The sequence below is a fragment of the Mobula birostris genome, chromosome 28, assembly GCF_030028105.1.
Source record: "Mobula birostris isolate sMobBir1 chromosome 28, sMobBir1.hap1, whole genome shotgun sequence".
NCBI lineage: Eukaryota > Metazoa > Chordata > Chondrichthyes > Myliobatiformes > Myliobatidae > Mobula > Mobula birostris.
The window spans coordinates 9561937-9582748 of NC_092397.1; the positions used below are offsets into that span (position 1 = coordinate 9561937).

Below are 20812 nucleotides of genomic sequence, written 5' to 3' on the forward strand. Positions count from 1 at the left end.
GCTGTTGTGTGCTGGGGCAGCAGGCTGAGGGCAGCAGACACCAACAGAATCAACAAGCTCATTCGTAAGGCCAGTGATGTTGTGGGGATGGAACTGGACTCTCTGACGGTGGTGTCTGAAAAGAGGATGCTGTCCAAGTTGCATGCCACCTTGGTCAATGTCTCCCATCCACTACATAATGTACTGGGTGGGCACAGGAGTACATTTAGCCAGAGACTCATTCCACCGAGATGCCACACAGAGTGTCATAGGAAGTCATTCCTGCCTGTGGCCATCAAACTTTACAACTCCTCCCTTGGAGGGTCAGGCACCCTAAGCCGATAGGCTGGTCCTGGACTTATTTCATAATTTACAGGCATAATTTACATATTACTATTTAACTATTTATGGTTCTATTACTATTTATTATTTATGGTGCAACTGTAACGAAAACCAATTTCCCCCGGGATCAATAAAGTATGACTATGACTATATAGGAACTTGTTACAGCTCAGGGACAGTCTGGAGTTCAATTGTGGCACCACTCTGTAAGGAGTCAGTATGTCCTCCCTGTGGAATGCGTGGTTTTTCCCCGGGTGCTCCAGTTTCCTCCCACAGTCCAAAGACGCACCGGGTAGATTAATTGGTCACTGTAAGTTGTCCTGTGGTTAGGTTAGGGTTACTTGGCTTTGTTAGGGTTTGCTGGCTCAAAGAGTTGGAAGGTCCAACTCTACACTGTATTACTAAATAAATTTTTTTTTCATTCAGCAGGTCAGGCAGCATCTGTGCAAAAGAATAAAGAGCCGACATTTTGGGCTAGGAGTCTTCAACATGAAAGGTTCTCGGCCTAAAATGTCGACTCTTTATTCCCTTCCTTAAATGCTGTGTTCCTCCTGCATTTTCAGTGTGTTACTCTATAAGGTAAAGCTTCCTTGATCACTAAAGAAATGCTATCGGGTTCTGGATTACAATGTGCTGAGTGGCAAACTGGAGATAGAAGTGGTGGAAGAGTGTTTTGGGGTTCTGTACAGGGTTAAAGCTGGCCCAGTCGCAGTTTCCGTAACATGGAGAAGATCTGAGGGGTTGAAGTTGAAGGGGGGCAGCAAGAAGTGAGATCAGCCGCAGCTCCTTGATGCTGTGGAGAGAATCTCAGAACACTCGGCCTGGTTGAGACATAAAAAACAATAAATTGGGTCTGACCCACAACCCCACTCCAGCCTCCCGAAAGAGTCTTGCAGCATTAATGAAGTCACTTCAGGCAGGGGGTTGAAGTGGAGTGTTTTTCATGCTGTTCTATCTTTTCCCTTCTCCCCTAAGTTTTAATCTGCCTCGCGCTCAGTTCTTCCCTGATGTGACCTTTCATAGCTGTCATTCTGTGGAAAATGGCTGTTTGTTGCACAGAGCTGGCAGCACGCAGAAAGTGGAGGAATTGTATCACCATAGGACAAGAGTTTCCATTCACTTGGCCAAGCCAGTGCGATGAAACAGATCTCAGTGACTGGAGACTTGTTTTTCTGAGGAGACTGAAAGTAATTGTGACCCTTTCTGTGACCAATTTAAAGGAGAGTGGTCGGCTTAGACTTCATTTTGTCTCCAGTGCTCGCACACAATACGTGTTTGGCTTCAGAATCCCAGTTCCTCTCGTTTAACAGGGCTAGTCGAAAAATTAGAGGGAATGAAACATCTAGTTGTGGTAAACAAGAAATTCTGCAGATGCTGAAAATCCAAAGCAGCGCATGCAAAGTGCTGCCAGAACTCAGCAGGTCAGGCAGCATCTATAAAAAAAAGAGTGAACAGTCAACATTTCAGGCCAAGCCCCCCCCCCCCCCGCCGCCTCCCCCTTCAGGACTGAAATGATGCCAGAATAAAAAAGGGGGGGCGGGGAGAGGAAGATAGCTGGAAGTTGATAGGTGAAGCCAGGTGGGTAGGGGAAGGGATCTGATAGGAGAGGAGAGTGGACCATAGGAGGGGGGGTCCCAGCTGGAAGTGAAAGAGAAGTGAGGCCAGTAGTGGGGAATAGAGTGGGGGGGATATTTTTTAAGCAGAAGAAGAAATCGCTGTTCATGCCATCAGGTTGGAGGCCACCCACGGAATATAAGGTGTGGCTTTTTCACCTTGGGTGTGGCTTCAACTTGGCATAAGAGGAGGTGATGGACCAACATGTCAGAACGGGAATGGGAATTGTAATTAAAATGTTTGGCCAGCTGCAAGATGGAGCGGAGGTACTCAACGAAGCGCACCCCCCCCTCCCCAATTTACGACGGGTCTCACCAGTGTAGAGGAGGCCGCATCAGACGAGCCCCAGCAGATTCGCAGGTGAAATGCTGCCTCACCTGGAAGGACTGCTTGGGTCCTTGAACGGAGGTGAATGGGCAGGTGTAGCACTTCGGGCACTCGCCACGGTAAGTTGTGGGGAGGGATGAATGGACAAGGGAATCATGGAGGAAGCGATCCCTGCGTAAAGCAGAAGGTCGGGGGGGGGTTAAAGATGTGTTTGGTACTGGGATCCCTTTGGAGATGGCAGAAGCTGCAGAAAATGATGTGTTAAATACAGAGGGCTCATCGGGGTGATAGGTGAGGACAGGAGGAACTCTGTCACTGGTAAGGCAGCGGGAAGATGTGGTGAGCGCAGATGTTTGGGAATTGGAAGAGACGTGGGTGAGGGCAGCATCAATTGTGGAGGAACAGAAACCCCGTGTGGACAGGATGGGAAGAGGTTTAGTCAAGATAGCGGTGGGAAGCAGTCAGATTATAAAAGGTGTTGGCCGACCGAGAACCTGCAGAGAGACTTAGATAGTTTAGGGGAATGGGCAAAGAAGTGGCAAGTGAAATACAATGCTGGAAAGTGTATGGTCATGCACTTTGGTCGAAGAAATAAACGGGCAGACCATTATTTAGATGGGGAGAGAATTCAAAATGCAGAGATGCAAAGGGATTTGAGAGTCCTTGTGCAAGATACCCTAAAGGTTAACCTCCGGGTTGATTCGGTGGTGAAGAAGGCGAATGCAATGTTGGCATTCATTTCTAGAGGAATAGAATATAAGAGCAGGGATGTGATGTTGAGGCTCCACAATGCACTCATGAGACCACAGTTGGAGTATTGTGTGCAGTTTTGGGCTCCTTATTTTAGAAAGGATATACTGACATTGGAGAGGGTTCAGAGAAGGTTCACGAGAATGATTCCAGGAATGAAAGGGTTATCGTATGAGGAACGTCTGACAGCTTCTTGGGCTGTATTCCCTGGAGTTCAGGAGAATGAAGGGGGATCTCATAGAAACATTCCGAATGTTAAAAGGCCTGAACAGATTAGATTTGGCAAAGTTATTTCCCATGGTAGAGGAGTCTAGGACAAGAGGGCAGAACTTCAGGATTGAAGGGCATCCATTTAGAACAGAGATGCAGAGAAATTACTTTAGGCAGAGGGTGGTAAATCTGTGGAATTTGTTGCCACGTGTGGCTGTGGAGGCCAAGTCATTGGGTGTATTTAAGGCAGAGATAGATAGTTTCTTGATTAGCCAGGGCATCAAAGGGTATGGGGTGAAAGCAGAGGAATGGGGATGACTGGAAGAATTGCATCAGCCCATGATTGAATAGCGGAGCAGACTCAAGGGGCCGAATGGCCACCTTCTGCTCTTATATCTTATGGTCTTATGAACAGTTTATTTTCAGAGATCGAGAAATGGGAGGGAGGTGTCAGATATGGAGCAAGTGAATTTCAGAGCAGGGTGGAAGTTGCAGAAAGTTGATGAAATTGATGCCTCAATGCAGTCGTCGATGCAGCAGAGGAAGAGTTGGGAGCAATACCAGGGAAGGTTTGAGTGCTCTGCGTAGCCACCGATGAGGCAGGCATTGCTGGGCCCCATGTGGGTGCTTTCTCGAGCCTAGAGAAAGTGGAAGGAGCAGGAAGAGAAATTGTTGAGGGTGGGGGACAGTTCTGCCAGAAGGAGGAGGGTGCTGTGGAGGGGAGATCATTCTTCTTTTATTGAGAAAGAAGTGGAGAATTTTAGAACCTTCCGGATGGGGGATAGAAGTGCATAGAGAGTGGACATCCGTGGTGAAAATGAGGAAGTCAAGGCCAGGGAATTGGAAGTTAGTGAGGAGCAGAAGCGTCATGAGTATAGGTGGCAAAGAAAGAGTGCCAGGGGCGAGTGCAGACACACCCAGCCCTGACACACCAGGCAAGATCATTTGATTCCAGAATGTCTCTCTGGTGCTTCCTGCTCTCTCCCCTCTCCCTTTCCCCTTTTTCCAACCATGATTCCCCTTTCCCACTCTCAGTCTACGATAGAGACCCATATCAGAATCAGGCTTATCACTGCTCACGTATGTCATGATTTTATTTTTGCGGCAGCAGTACAGTGCAATGCGTAAAATTACTACAGTACTGTGCACAAGTCTTAGGCACCCTAACTATATATTTATATTGTAGGTGGGAAGGGACTGAACCAAGGGGGACATGAGTTCAGTGGGGCAGGAGCAGGCAATATCAGTGGAGCTATCTGGACAGTTATGTTTGTGGATTTTAGGTAGGAGTTAGAAGTGAGCAGTGTGGGGTAAGGGAACCATGAGTTTGACGGCAGTGGATGAGAGTCCTCCAGAGTTGGTGAGATAGTTGATGGTCTCAGAGACAGTTTTCCGATGGTCCGGACTGGGGTCCTCTTCAAAGGGTGGGTAAGAGGAGGGATACTGAAAGCAGTCGCCTCTGAGTGTCTGAAGGGTGCATAGAGAGTGGAGGGCAGTGCGTTCAGAGGGGGTAAGGTTCAAGGAGGGAGGTTTTCAGTTTGAGCCGGTTGATGTCTCGTCAGCAACTAGAGATGAAACGATCCAGGGCAGGCAGGGTGTCCAAGAAGATGAGCAGGGTTGGAGACGGGAGAAGAGATCATCGGTGCGGGATGGGGAACTCTTGCTGGAAAAAGTGAGCTCGGAGATGGCAACGGAGGAAGAGCGCAGCATCGCGGGGGAGGTGCGGCAAAGGGGGGCAAATGGTGATAGTGGAGGAGAGAGAAATCTGATCGCTGTATACCTACTGCAAGTAGAAAGTCATTTGAGATAACCTGGCAACACACATAAAAGTTGCTGGTGAACGCAGCAGGCCAGGCAGCATCTCTAGGAAGAGGTACAGTCGACGTTTCAGGCCGAGACCCTTCGTCAGGACTAACTGAAGGAAGAGTGAGTAAGGGATTTGATAGTTGGAGGGGGAGGGGGAGATCCAAAATGATAGGAGAAGACAGGAGGGGGAGGGATGGAGCCAAGAGCTGGACAGGTGATTGGCAAAAGGGATACGAGAGGATCATGGAACAGGAGGTCCGGGAAGAAAGACAGGGGGGGGGGGGGAACCCAGAGGATGGGCAAGGGGTATATTCACAGGGACAGAGGGAGAAAAAGGAGAGTGAGAGAAAGAATGTGTGTATAAAAATAAGTAACAGATGGGGTACGAGGGGGAGGTGGGGCATCAGCGGAAGTTAGAGAAGTCGATGTTCATGCCATCAGGTTGGAGGCTACCCAGACGGAATATAAGGTGTTGTTCCTCCAACCTGAGTGTGGCTTCATCTTTACAGTAGAGGAGGCCATGGATTGACATGTCAGAATGGGAATGGGATGTGGAATTAAAATGTGTGGCCACTGGGAGATCCTGCTTTCTCTGGCGGACAGAGCGTAGATGTTCAGCAAAGTGGTCTCCCAGTCTGTGTCGGGTCTCGCCAATATATAAAAGGCCACATCGGGAGCACCGGATGCAGTATATCACCCCAGTCGACTCACAGGTGAAGTGTTGCCTCACCTGGAAGGACGGTTTGGGGCCCTGAATGGTGGTAAGGGAGGAAGTGTAAGGGCATGTGTAGCACTTGTTCCGCTTACACGGATAAGTGCCAGGAGGGAGATCAGTGGGGAGGGATGGGGGGGACGAATGGACAAGGGAGTTGCGTAGGGAGCGATCCCTGCGGAATGCAGAGAGAGGGGGGGAGGGAAAGATGTGCTTAGTGGTGGGATCCCGTTGGAGGTGGCGGAAGTTACGGAGAATAATATGTTGGACCCGGAGGCTGGTGGGGTGGTAGGTGAGGACCAGGGGAACCCTATTCCTCGTGGGGTGGCGGGAGGATGGAGTGAGAGCAGATGTACGTGAAATGGGGGAGATGCGTTTAAGAGCAGAGTTGATAGTGGAGGAAGGGAAGCCCCTTTCTTTAAAAAAGGAAGACATCTCCCTCGTCCTAGAATGAAAAGCCTCATCCTGAGAGCAGATGCGGCGGAGACGGAGGAATTGCGAGAAGGGGATGGCGTTTTTGCAAGAGACGGTGAGAAGAGGAATAGTCCAGATAGCTGTGAGAGTCAGTAGGCTTATAGTAGACATCAGTGGATAAGCTGTCTCCAGAGACCGAGACAGAAAGATCTAGAAAGGGGAGGGAGGTGTCGGAAATGGACCAGGTAAACTTGAGGACAGGGTGAAAGTTGGAGGCAAAGTTAATAAAGTCAACGAGTTCTGCATGTGTGCAGGAAGCAGCACCAATGCAGTCATCGATGTAGCGAAGGAAAAGTGGGGGACAGATACCAGAATAGGCACGGATCATAGATTGTTCCACAAAGCCAACAAAAAGGCAGGCATAGCTAGGACCCATACGGGTGCCCATAGCTACACCTTTAGTTTGGAGGAAGTGGGAGGAGCCAAAGGAGAAATTATTAAGAGTAAGGACTAATTCTGCTAGACGGAGCAGAGTGGTGGTAGAGGGGAACTGATTAGGTCTGGAATCCAGAAAGAAGCGTAGAGCTTTGAGACCTTCCTGATGAGGGATGGAAGTATATAGGGACTGGACATCCATGGTGAAAATAAAGCAGTGGGGGCCAGGGAACTTAAAATCATCGAAAAGTTTAAGAGCGTGAGAAGTGTCACGAACATAGGTCGGAAGGGATATGAGATAACCTGGCCTGTGATGCCTCTGCAGTTGAACAGCTTGTGATCGAGTGGGTGTACAGAGAGTGTTCCTGCTGAAGGAATGGATGAAAAAAATTAAGATAGTGGAAGAATATGGTTTCTGCCTGCTCCCCACAACCACTCCTCAATTTCTGATGGTACAGAGTTCTGCATCACTAGCCATGGTGGACCGTTGCAGATGTATTATTGAGACACATTATCTAATTGCTAATTGCCAAGCAAAGCAGTTGCTTCCTTATGATCTCTAGAGACAGACTGACCAATTTGTGTTGTATTAAGATGTATTTGTGGTGGGGACCACAAGTTTATACACTTTATAAATCTGAAGGTATAATAGCATGGTTTATGTAAAGCGACTGATAGTTCCAGATGAAGGGTATTACTTACATGCAGAATAATCCCTTGTGGCTTCTCGAACCACGTCTCCCAGCACCCCCGAGTTTAATCCTAGCCTAATCACAGGACAATTTACAATGACCAATTAACCTGCCAACCGGTAGGTCTTAGGACTGTGGAAGGAAACCCACGCGGTCACAGGGAGAACGTACAGGCAGCAGCGGGAATTGAACCCAGGTCGCCTGTCCTGTAAAGTGTTGTGCTAACACTACGCTATGGGGAATATGAACTGTGGGGAATGCTGAGGTTGAACAATATACAGTACAATTGAAACCAAAGGTAAATACTAGTCTGAAGGTATCGGGTTACATGGTGTTAAGCAACTAACAAGAGATGACTTGATAGAGAAGTGCAAGATGGTAAGAGGATGTGAATGTTTTATCGAGGGTGCAAAGGAGATTTTCCAGAATGCTGTCTGGGTTAGAGAGCATGTTTTATAAGGACAGTCTGAGTGAGCTAAGGGTTTTTACTTTGGAGAGGAGGATGAGAGGCAACATGATAGAAGTGGACAAGGGGCAGCCAGAGAATTTTCCCATAGCAGAAATGGGTAATACAAGGAAGGCATCATCTTGAGGTGATTGTGGAGGAAGGTATAGGGCAGATGTGGGAGTGTGGAGTGCTCGGCCAGGAATGGTGGCAGAGGCGGACACATTAGAAGAAATTGTTAAGGTAGGCACATGGATAATAGAACAATGCAAGGTTACGCAGGAGGGGAGGGTTAGATTGGTCTTAGAGTAGGTTAAAAGGTCGGCACAACATCGTGGGCCGAAGGACCTGTACTGTGATGCCATGTTCTATGAAAAGGAAAGGTATATCTGTGTGTCCTCCCCGTGGGTTTCCCCTGGGTCCTCCGATTTCCTCCCACAGTCCAAAGACTTGCTGGTTAGTAAATTGCCCCGTGATTAGGCTCGGGTTAAACCAGTGGGTTGCTGGCAGGGCATCTTGAAGCACCGAGAGGGCCTGTTCCATGCTGTATCTCTGAAATAAAATTATGGAGAATATGATCTGTGCAGTCAGTGTTGGGTACAATGAGACTAAAAGCAAATATGTAATTGAGACCACCCTAGACCCCAGTAAAGGCTGATTTATACTTGTGCGTCAAATATACGCCATAGGTATCGCGTACCCTACGGCACAGGGTGACGTGCACCTCCCCAAAGATGTAACTCGCGCGTCGTGGCGACGCAGACCGCAGCAACTCTGATTGGTCCACAGAATTAACAAGCTCATTCGTAAGGCCAGTGATGTTGTGGGGATGGAACTGGACTCTCTGACGGTGGTGTCTGAAAAGAGGATGCTGTCCAAGTTGCATGCCATCTTGGACAATGGCTCCCATCCACTACATAATGTACTGGTTGGGCACAGGCGTACATTCAGCCAGAGACTCATTCCACCGAGATGCAGCACAGAGCGTCATAGGAAGTCATTCCTGCCTGTGGCCATCAAACTTTACAACTCCTCCCTTGGAGGGTCAGACACCCTGAGCCAATAGGCTGGTCCTGTTCTTATTTCCTGGCATAATTTACATATTATTATTTAATTATCTATGGTTTAATTACTATTTAATTATTTATGGTGCAACTGTAACGAAAACCAATTTCCCCCGGGATCAATAAAGTATGACTATGACTATGGTAGCGTCGCATTTTCTCATACGCATTTCTGGTTGCTTTCCTCTGCCATGTCTGTACACTGATGCGAAATAAATGGTTGGAGACGATGAACCAAATCGTCAAATCTACAAGCTGACATCCGAAAATATTTGAAATGCATTTCCTCGTCCATGTCTCTCACGAAGAAACTCAACACAGTGGCATAGAAACCCCACTGCCATCTAGCGTTTTGGCGGTGAATTGCAGAGCGACGCAGACACAACTATGCATGCTGGCTACAGCGTAGGGCTACACAAAAGTATAAATCAGGCCTACGGCGTAGCCCGTATGCACAAGTATAAATCAGCCTTTAGGCTATTCAGGAAACGTGTGCTAGGACCTCTGGCTTAAGTGCGTTTAACGTGTTTCTTCTCCACGGGCAGAGGGGTTTTTTCACCTTTTGGTTGTGTAAGGCAGAATCTGTGCTGTGTGTCCGTGTGCGACTGACTATCTGTGTGTGTGTGTTCATGTCACTGTCAGTACGTGTGACTGTGATGGTCTGCCTGTGTCAGTCGCCGTGGCTGGGTGTCAGCCTCCGTGTGTGCACACGCCAATCTCCACCTTGGAAGTCATTCCCCTCAGAGGCGCTGTGACATTTCCATTCCCCGCACCAGCTGCAACTGTGAGATTGCCAGTGCCACTCTGATTTATGGCAACTCCGTGCTGTCTGGTCTCTCAAAGGTCTGGACTGGAAATTGGCTGAAGTTTATTTCGCTGGGGATTTGTCAAGTGGGCAGGACGGCAATATTTTATGCCATTGCTCAGGCTGAATTTGCGCAGGCTTCAGAAGTGGCAGGATAAAACTCAACTCGGTTTATCTCCCAGCAGTAAATCTTTTTTTATTTTGAGCCTTTCGATTTTCAATGTGGCCAGACTGGCTTTTACTCCCCCTTTACTGACTGTGTGATCTACTGACATAATGTTACCGAAACTTTTCTTCCCAACCCACCGATCGTACGCTGATTTTATAATGCTCCCTCTCCATATTCCGACAAAGCACCTTTTTCTCCCTGTCTCTCCCCAAGTAAATAGAAGGAGGTCCCTTTAGAAAGGCCTAAATAGAGTGAATGTGGAGAGGATGTTTACGGCAAGGGAGTCTAGAACCAAGGGCGCAGCCTCAGAATAGAGGGACGTCCATTTCGAACAAAGATGGGGAGGAATTTCTTTAGCCAGAAGGTGGCAAATCTGTGGAATTCATTGCCACAGGCGGCTGTGGAGGGCAAGTCATTGGGTATATTTAAAGCAGAAGTTGACAGGTTTTTGATTAGTAAGGCCATTAAAGGTTACGGGGAGAAAGCAGGAGGGTGAGGGTGGAGATGGAAGCTGAATCGGCCATGGTTGAATGGCAGGGCAGCCTTGATGGGCTGAATGACCTAATTCTGCTCTGGTTACTACTTTCTGTGCTCCTCAGCCATTCTGTAAAACAGCTTCCACTTTTGCTTCTTGTCCTGCAAGTCTTCCCGCGTCGCTCCAGCTGGGTGGCGTGGAACCTATCCAGTCGGCAGCAAGAACAATTCTCCGGGAATTGTCGAGCGGGGAATTCTATCACTTAGCAATGAGACCATTAAGGTGGGGGAAATGCGGCAGGTCAGTATGGTAAACGCTGGGAACTGATTGCTTTACATACGGTACAGTAGCGGATCTGACTTATTTACATTCTAATTTCACCCAGGGGTTCAAATGGGGCTTGTAAAACTTCTAGTGAATAAAGCATAAAACTGTCTTGTCTTCTGAACCCTGGAATGATATAATCACTTACTCCCATACTCTCCTAATAACCATTTTCTATTAATGTTGATTTTGGTTAAATATTAAGTCCAGGCTGATGCTGCCATCTGCTGACTGCTTTGCTTTCCTTCCATTTACCCTCTGCCTGGGCCACTCAACTGGCAACGTTTTAGCTCTAGGACTTCTCACTTTGATTCTTTTCTTCCTCCCCTTCCACCTTGGCTCAAGTTCAAGTTTATTGTCATCTTTATTTACTTACTGCCTGTTACACCGCTGACATTTAGGGCAGCGATGAAAGTCCTTGCTCTCTGATGTTAAGGGCTTCCCTCATCATGTCAGTAGCTTCCTCTCGGTTCTCACTAGTGCCAGTCATGCAAGTCCCGGGTGGAGACTCAGGAATATTGTCACACTCAGATTTAGAAGGATTCTGCTTCCGTCACGATTTTGTTTGACCAGTCAGCGTTGTTGGCCCTGAGCTGAATCCCTGAACTTGGAGGACCAGTGGACCACTCTTGGTCTGGCTTCGACCCTGTTTGGCCATGGGTGACCCTACCAAGAGCCAAAGCACAGAGCCCTGACTCCAACCGACATGTAGCGTTCTGGGTCACTGAGGCACACAAGCCTCCAAATCCCAGTGACAAGGTTGTGGTTCTCCTGGAGGTTATTGTCATCTGACTGTACATATATAAAGGCACCCGTTAGTCTTGCAAGACCATGGATCTGCGCCTGGAAAGTCTTCACTCTCCAGGACGCAGGCCTGGGCAAGGTTGTATGGAAGACCAGCAGTTGTCCATGCTGCAAGTCTCCCCTCTCCACGCCACCGATGTTGTCCAAGGGAAGGGCATTAGGACCCATACAGCTTGGTACTGGTGTCGTCACAGAGCAATGTGTGATTAAGTGCCTTGCTCAAGGACACAACACATTGCCTCGGCTGGGGCTCGAACTCACGACCTTCAGGTCGCTAGTCCAATGCCTTAATCACTTGGCCACGTGCCCACTGTACATGTATACAACCAAACAAAACAGCGTTCCTCCGGACCACAGTGCTCTCATAAAACATATAATGCACACACCGTGCATTGAACAAAATGTTACTGCAACTGAGTAAATAAAATGTAATTCAAAATGTGTGTAGTGTGTATGTCAGGGTATGCATGTAGGGGGAGGCAACGTGGAGATACGTCTCTACCAAAGGAGGTGTAAGGCGCTCCTTTCCTCCGCTAACCTACATGTCACCCTGGGGCAAAGTTTAGCACGTGCTTAGCCCCCTGATCAGGGTGTCGTGAAGCCATGGAGGCAGGTGGTGGATGGTTGTACAAGCAGCCGGTGCAGATCACAAGTCCTGGTTATGTGACCACTATGAGGCCAGGTAGACAGTCTCCGAAGAGTATTGATAATGGCTGTGGTGGCCGGGGGGGGGGGGGGGTTGGTGTCACCCATCTTGTAAAGGCATTGCCCAGAAGTTGATGGCAAACCACTTCTGTAGAAATATTTGTCAAGAACAATGGTGGTCATGAGAACAAGCTCACCTGTGTCATCGGACACGGCGTATAATGATGATGAGGATGATGTAGTGCGCAGAACAGGTAAATAATAAACAGAACCGTAAACAGCTCGCTGACCTAGTGACAAGATCTCAGTGGTGGCAGAGATTAGTCTCACAGCCTGAGGGAAGAAGCTGTTACCCAGTCTGGCCGCCCTAGTCCTGACGGTAGCTGGTTAAAGAGATTGTGGGATCGACAGAGAGATCCTCAACAATGCTTTGGGCCTTTCGTAATCAACACTCACAGTAAAGGTGACAGATGGGATGGAGGGAGACCCCAGTGTTCCTTTCAGCTTAAGCACCTTGCCGGTTAAGACCATAAGACATAGGAGCAAAGTAAGGCTATTCGGCCGGTCGACTCTGCTCCCCATTCCATCAAGTCTGATTTATTATCCCTTTCAACCCCAATTCCTGCCTTCCTCCCGTAACCTTTGACGCCCCTCCTAATCCAAAACCTATCAACCTCCACCTTAAATATATTATTATTATTATGATTATGAAGACACGTAGTCCTCTTTTATTGTCATTTAGTAATGCATGCATTAAGAAATGATACATTATTTCCTCCGGTGTGATATCACAAAACACAGGACAAACCAAGACTGAAAAAACTGACAAAACCACATAATTATAACATATAGTTACAACAGTGCAACAATACCATAACTTGATGAAGAAGTCCGTGAGCACAGTAAAGTTCAAAGTTTCTCAAATGTCCCACATCTCACGCAGACAGGAGAAGGAAGAAAAACTCTCCCTGCCATGCCGACCACAATCAGACTCTGAGTCATCGGAAAACTTTGAGCTCTGATCAGCTCTCCGACACCGAGTACTGAGCGCTGTCTCTGTCCGAACGATTCGACCTCATTCTCAGTCGCCAAAAGCAGGCAAGGCTGGGGATTTTGAGGCCCACCCTCGGAAAGATTCACGACCACACAGTAACGACAGCAGCGAACGAGCGTTTCAGAAATTCCTCCAGATGTTCCTCTGTGCTTTCACGTCTGTCTCCATCAAATCAGAATTGTCCACAGCCCCTATTTAACAGATACGATATCATTTTCACTGGAGAGCTGCTCACGCGCGGCGCGCTGCCATCTTCTCATCCCGCCGAATATACCCAATGACGTGGCCTCCGCAGCCATCTGTGGCAACGAATTCCACAGATTCACCACCCCCTGGCTAAAGAAATTCCCCCTCGTCTGTTCGAAAGGGATGTCCTTGTATTCTGATGCTGTGCCCTCTGGTCCTAGACTGGTCATGTCCCGAGCTTGGAAAGCTTTCTTTCAAATAAATGGAGAAAGTTTTTAAGTGTCTCAACCTAAAATATAGCGCAGATGCAGAGAGCTGGACTTGCCCTCAGGGAGGGTCTGTGCTTGTGCACTTTCAGTACAGGTTAGGAACACTGGGCCCTTTTCCTACACATGTTCCTTCCATTCTCCTCAGCAGAATGAATCAGCTTGCACTCTTCTTTGGCAGCCTTTCTCTGGATAAGTATCTCCTCAAATCCATTATGGACAATCAGGCACATCCCCTCCATGACCTACTGAAAAAGCAGCAGAGCACTCTCACAAACAGGCTCATTCAGCTCTGCAGTCACAAGGATCATCACAGAGAATCTTTCCTACCAAATGCAATAAGCACATACAGCAGTTCATTCCTGTGCAATAGGAGAGCACACTTCATAGTACAATAGTCTCTTGTTTTATTATTTTGTACATTATTATTGCACATTGGTAAATTATTATTGTGTATATTACTATTCTGTACTTTATCGTTAGTTAAGTCTGCACACTGCTAAATGTTGCTGCTGTAATGAATTTCCCACTCAGAATCAATAAAATGTTATTATTGTTAAATGTCACAAGAATTTAGTTTGTGGTCGATTGGTAGCTAACGGCACTGTGATTTAAACATGAACTCTAGTGATCGTAGAGTTTCCTTTCCTTCTACCCTGTCTTCTAACTCGGGTGAGCGTTTGTGGTTTCAGGCTCCCAATACGACTGGCTTTCCTGGCGGCAAGCCTGGTGTTTCTGACGGTGAATCTCACTTGTGCCTTGCTCGTGAAGGTCCAGCACGAGGAGACCAAAGCCATCGTCTTGGTACGGGTAATCATCAACGACTCCCTCTTCGTCATCTGCGCCGTCACACTGGCAACGTGCCTCTACATCATCGCTAAAACTTCACCTTCAACCAACATCTACCTGGAGTCCAAGGTAAGCTGCAGTGTGGGAAGTTCAGACCTCACGGTGTGTGTTGTTTGCATTCCATATCCCTGGAAGACAAGCAGGATTCCCTTCAGAAGCGGCCGACCATGAAATGAGGAATGCTGCGTGATTGCTCTTGCAGAAACGTGGCCTCAGGGCAACATCCCATGCAACATCAATCTTCAAGCCATGTCACTCAAGGACCTGTGCTAATATTATTTTGTGACTGTATTTGCTATTGTAACTATATTGCTGTGTGCACTGCGTTTTGCGTCTTGGGTGCTGGAGTAACACTGTTTCATTTAGCTGTATACATGTGTATGGTTGACCGACAATTAAATTTGAACTTAAACATATGGAGAATGGGTGGCGGGGTGGAGATCGACATCTACCAGAGGAGGTGTAAGGCGCTCCTTCCCTCCGCTAGCCTGCAGGTCACCCTTGGGCGAGGTGTAGCACCTGCTTAGCCCCCCCCGAGCAGGGGTCACGTGAAGCCGATGGTCGTACGAGCAGCCAGTGCATATCACAAGCCCTGGTTGTGCGACCACTAGGCAGACAATCCCTGAAGAGTATTGATAACGTCTGGTGGGGGGGGGGGGGGGGGGTCACCCATCTGGTAAAGACACTGCCCAGATGAAGGCAACGGCAGACCACTTCTCTGGTAAAAACTCGCCGAGAACAATCGTGGTCATGGGAAGACCATGACCTCCCATGTCATACAACACAACACACCCTGGTGATGTGGAGAAATAAAGCTGATTAGAGAAAGCTAGAACTTTATTTGAAACAAATGATTTACATTTTGTAACTCTTCAATTGTTTTGTAAAAATAATTGTACTTTGTTTTTCTGCTTTTTTTTTACTTGCAGGGAACATCAGTGTACCAGACCACAGCTGTAGGGGGATTAGTTATCCTGCTCTATGCAAGCAGAGCCTGTTATAATCTATATGCCGTCATGCGTTCACCTGCCACTCATGTGGACACCTTTGATTATGGCTGGTACAATGTTTCTGACCAGGTAACTGCAGGATCGTAGCATTTTAGTTTCTAATGTTAGTAGAGGGTGGCGGGATGGAGATAAGTCCCTACCAAAGGAGGTGTAAGGCGCCCCTTCCCTCCGCTAGCCTGCGGTTCACCTCCGGACAAGGTGTAGCACCTGCTTAGTAAGGATATAATGCTGAGGCTTTATAAGGCACTGTTGAGGTTTCAAGGAGTGTTGCGAGCAGTTTTGAGCCACGTATCTAAGAGAGGGTTCAGAGGAGGTTCACGAGAATGATTCTGGGAATGAAAGGGTTATCGTATGAGGAGTGTTTGACGGCTCTGGGCCTGTATTCGCTGGAATTTAGAAGAATGATGGGGAGATCTCCTTGAAACCTACTGAATGTAGACAGGCCTCAAAAGAGTAAATGTGGAGAAGATGTTTCCTGTGGTGGGGGTGTCCAGGACCAGAGGCCGCACTCTCAGAATAGAGGGATGTCCTTTAAGAACAGAGATGAGGGCTTTCTTTAGCCAGAGTTTGGTGAATCTGTGGAATTCATTGCCGCAGCGGCAGTGGGGGCCAAGTTATTGGTTGTATTTTGAGCGTAGTATTAGTCAGACCGTGAAAGGTCATAGGGAGAAGGCAAGAGAACAGGGTTGAGAAAGAAATGCATCAACCATGATGAAATAGTGGTACAGATATGATGGGCAGAATGGCCTAATTCTACTCCTATGTCTTGTGGTCTTTCATAAGAACAAGGAAAAGGTAGAAACCAAAGGGGAAGTTGGTGAGAGCGAAGTGGATAACAGTAACAGGATAGAGACCAAGAGTCTGAATGATGCTAATGGTGGTGATCTAGCTGAGAGAGGCTGGTGAAGGGTTTTTAACCGTAACTGATCTGTGGAGATACTATGAAGGTACACTGGAAATGTGTGAGCAGAGTACTGCAGTTGCTGGAAACATCCAGCAGATCAAGTCAGGCTAAGCTGCTTTTGTTAACAATACGAGTTGGTGATCTTTCATCTCAAACTGGAAAGGCAAGTTATCTGAAACATCCCTTGGGTTCAGCATCAGATTCAGCAACTTCAGAGGCCCGATGGCCGAGGACCTAGGTCCACGAGCCCGGTGGGTGAATCGAAGGCCCAATGTCTGCGAGTCCGTGAATCCACCGAAGGCCCGTTGGCTACCAGTCCCAGGGTTGGAGGACTGTCCGTGGGAGGGACGAAGGAAGCTCGCTGTTGGTGTTGCTGCCTGTGTTGTTCTGCTGAACATTATGGGCATGCTACATTGGTGCTGGAATAGGTGGGGACTCGCGCGGGCTGTCCCCCAACGCGTACTTGGGTTGTGTCGGTTGTTCCCGCAAACAACGCATCGCACTGACGGTACCAATGTGCTGTGCACATGATAAAAGAAACTGAATCAGAATCAGGTTTAGTATCACTGGCATATGTAGTGAAATTTGTTAACTTTAGGGCAGCAGTACAATGAAATACATGATAAATAAATATAGAGGGGAAAAAAGCTGAATTACAGTAAGTGTATATATGTCTATTACGTAGTTAAGTTAAATAAGTTGTGCAGAGAAAAACAGAATTTTTTTAAAAAGTAGTGTGGTAGCGTTCATTGATTCAATGTCCATTCAGAAATCGGGTGGCAAAGGGGAAGAAGCTGTTCTTGAATCGCTGAGTGTATGTCTTCAGGCTCCTGTACCTCATTCCTGATGGTAGCAATGAGAACAAGGCATGACATGGGTGATGGGGGTCCTTAATGATGGACTTTTTGATGCATTGCTCCTCAAAGATGTCCTAAATACTACAGAGGCCAGTGTCCATGATATAGATTACTAAGTTTACAACTCTGTAGCTTACTTTGATTCTATGCAGTAGCCCCCCCCCCCCCAAATACCAGAGTGATGCAGCTAGTCGGAGCACTTCTGCAGAAGCTTTTAAGTGTTTTAGTTGACAAACCCTTAATGAAATATAGTCGCTGTCTTGCCGCCTTTGTGGCTGCCTCAATATATCAATCTGAACCAAACCTACCAGTGAAGTTGAATAGCTGAGTCCTAATGTGGGACGATGAGGTACTATTCCACGAGCTTGTGTTGGGATTTGTTGGAAACATTGAAAAAGGCCAAAGCTCAGAGAGTGGAATGGAGAATTAAAATGACAGAACTGTTGATGAGACGGAGAAATGAACTATAAGGTCAAGGCCAAAATGGTCCCTTCAGAATGTTGGAAGAGAGGGAAGAAGAATGAGAGTTAAGAAGGTTATGGTTGTAATTCAGTGAAAGTGGAGGCAGGAAGAGCTGTTGAAACCGAGAGAATGAAGAAAGATGAGAAGAGCCGAAGTTAAGACAGATCATTACGTCTTTGGGCTTGTAATGGATAACATTCCCCTGAAATGGAGATAGATCTTCCCTCAGGCTGAGAGACTAATGAATACCCTGCCACCACCGAGGTCTCGTTACGTGTACAGCAAGCTGTTTACTGTGTTATCTGTGCTATCTATACAGGCGACTTGAATTATATTTTATTTATGGTAATATTTTGGTTTATGTGTATTGTGGTTGGAATGACGTTTGCTTGTATAAATGTGCAGTCAGATGACAATAAACTTAAAGAGAAATATGAAGGTGGGATGTGTAGAAACAGACAACAAAGGTGAAATGGGTGATGGGATATAGGTCTGGACTGTTTGCCTGGGAAAGAGATGAGGCAATCTAATGTTGGACAGTTCTCACCATTGTTCCCTGATACTGAATGAGATTGTGCAAAACTCTGCAATATAACATTCCTGTGCTGGTGAGTCCCATTTGTGTGAGAGAGGGTTTGCCTTTTGCCACAAGCAACGTAGCCTCGTGTTCTTGGCTTCCGCAGGCTGATCTCATGTCAAGTCTCGGGGACAAAGGCTATCTGGTGTTTGGTTGCATCCTCTTCTTCTGGGAGCTGCTGCCGACGGCTGTGCTGGTTTTGTTCTTCCGCGTCCGAAGACCGACCCAGGACATGGTAAGTCCCAGGCCGCTTGCATTCCCTCCTTCGTCGCCGTTCCCTCGTGGGGGTGATGGTTAACCTGCAGGCTGCTGCCGAGTTGGGCAATCCCGATTCGCCTCTGCTCAGTGGTCACTAGTCAACGTAATGCTGAGGCCTTTTAAGGCACTTGGAGTATTGTGAGCAGATTTGAGCCCCTTAGCTAAGGAAGGATATGCTGGCATTGGAGAGGGTTGAGAGGAGGTTCATGAGGATGATCCTGGGAATGAAAGGGTTAATGTATGAGGAGTGTTTGGCTCTGGGCCTCAGCCTGATGGAGTTTAGAAGAATGAAGGGGATCCCATCGTAACCTATCGAATATTGAAAGGGCTAGATAGAGCGGACGTGGAGAGGATGTTTCCCAGTTTGGGGGAGTCTAGGACCAGAAGGCACGGCATCAATGCAAGGATATCTACTTTATACTTTATATCATTTCTAAAACAGAGGTGAGGAGCAATTCCTTTAGCTTGAAAGTGGTGAATCTGTGGAATTCATTGCCACTAACGGCGGTGAGGCCAAGTCATTGGGTATATTTAAAGCAGAGGTTGATAGGTTCTTGATTAGTAAGGGTGTCAAAGGTTACGGGGAGGAGGCAGGAGAATGGAGAGGGATAATAAATTGGCCAATATTGAATGATAGGAGCAGACTCCATGGGCTAAGTAGCCTAATTCTCCTATGATGTGTAATATCTATACTCCAGTGGATATTGATGAGTACTCATCTCTGCCTGCTGACAGACAAAACCCACAGCTGAGTAGTATTCAAGCTACCTGCTCCACACCTGCCTTCCTTAAACTAACCCCCATTCATTCCTTAACAATAAAAAAAACCCGCTGGGGATCTCAGCATGTGTAGGAGGGGAAGTAATTCTCGACTCTTCAAGCCTACAGAAGCCTTTCTCTCCCAAATACTAATCCTTTACACTCCCCCTCCCCCGTGGGGCCATGAATTCAATTTATTTCTGTTCACCCCGTGCCTCTTCAGTGACGGTTACACCTGTTGAGCTGGCTCGCGCTCCCTGCCTCTCATGAGTCTTCAAGTGCTCCTCGACGCGCTGACAGCCGAGCAGAGCTCCGCGCCTGACAAGTCCGCGTGCTTGTGGCGACGTCTCACAGTAGAAAGCAGCAGAGTGGCAGGATCAGCTTCAGCGGATCTGAGTATCTGCAGGAGTATACTGCTGTCAGCAGCCGACACGAAGGAGCTTGCAAGTTCTGGGGCAGGAGGTTGAGCTCGGTGCCCAGACCCAGGGTTTAGCTCGTAATTTGACTTGCACAATTAGTAGTTATTGGGGATAAAAACAATGGAATCTTAAGTGTATTTGTAACATGGCCAGACGGCAGATGGTACACTTGTTGGGAGAGATAATGATAGCTGTTGGCAGCACAGTAATGTGAAGTGCTGTACATTGACTTGCTGTAGACTGTAAGACATAGGAGTGGAGTTAGGCCACTCGGCCCGTCGAGTCTGTTCCGCCTTTTTGTCATGGCTGATCCATTTCCCTCTCAACCCCCTTCTCCTGCCTTCTTCCCCCATAACCTTTCACACCTTGACTAATCAAGAACCAATCAAACTCTGTCTTAAATGACCCAATGACTTGGCCTACACAGCCATCTTTGGCACTGAATCCTACAGATTTCCACCCTCTGGCGAAAGAAGTTCCTCCTCATCGCAGCTCTAGATGGCTGTCCCTCTATTCCGAGGCTGTGCCCTCTGGTCCGGGACTCCCCCACTATATAAAGCGTCCTCTCCGCATCCACTCTATCGAGGCCTTTCGGCGTGCGATAGGTTTCAATGAGATTCTTCCCCCATTCTTCTAAATTCCAGCAAGCGAAAGCCCAGAGCCATTAATCACTCCTCGTACAATAACCCTTTCATTGCCGGAATCATTCTCGTGAGCCTCCTCTGAGCCCTTTCCAAGTTCAGCATGTACTTTCCTAGATAAGGGGCCCAAAGCTGCTCTCAATATTCTAAGTGAGGCCTCACCAGTGCCGTATAACGCCTCAGCAATTTATCCTTGCTTTTATATTCCGGTCCTGTCAAAGTGACAAAATTAACCAATTTCCCCCGGGATCAATAAAGTTTGACTATGATTATGAATGCCAATGTTGTTCTTGCCCTTTCTCTCAACCAACTCAACTTGCAAATTAACCTTTAGGGAATTCTGCAGTGATTTCCCCGTTGCTATGAAGAACATTCTAGACTCTTTCAGGGTGGGTTTATCCCAGGCGCAAAGTTCAAGGTAAATTGTATTTGCGCAGTTTGTCGCCTTTTGTTCATTGTTTGTCAGTCTTGGTAGTTCTTTTTTATTGATTCTATAGGATTTCTTTGTCCTACTGCGAATGCCTGCAAGGAAATGATTCACAATGTAGTATATGGTGA

General features: G+C 47.5%; 1 protein-coding gene across 3 annotated transcripts in view; it reads left to right on the top strand.

The window, feature by feature from the left end:
* The window catches only part of LOC140188956 (G protein-coupled receptor 137Ba-like), a 75063-nt gene that overhangs the window by 46700 nt on the left and 7551 nt on the right, over positions 1-20812 (top strand). For all 3 annotated transcript variants that reach the window (XM_072245617.1, XM_072245616.1, XM_072245618.1), the window contains exons 4-6: positions 14211-14436; positions 15297-15446; positions 18284-18412. In XM_072245617.1, coding sequence (XP_072101718.1) covers positions 14211-14436; positions 15297-15446; positions 18284-18412 — 505 coding nt within the window. The remainder of the gene's footprint in view (positions 1-14210; positions 14437-15296; positions 15447-18283; positions 18413-20812) is intronic.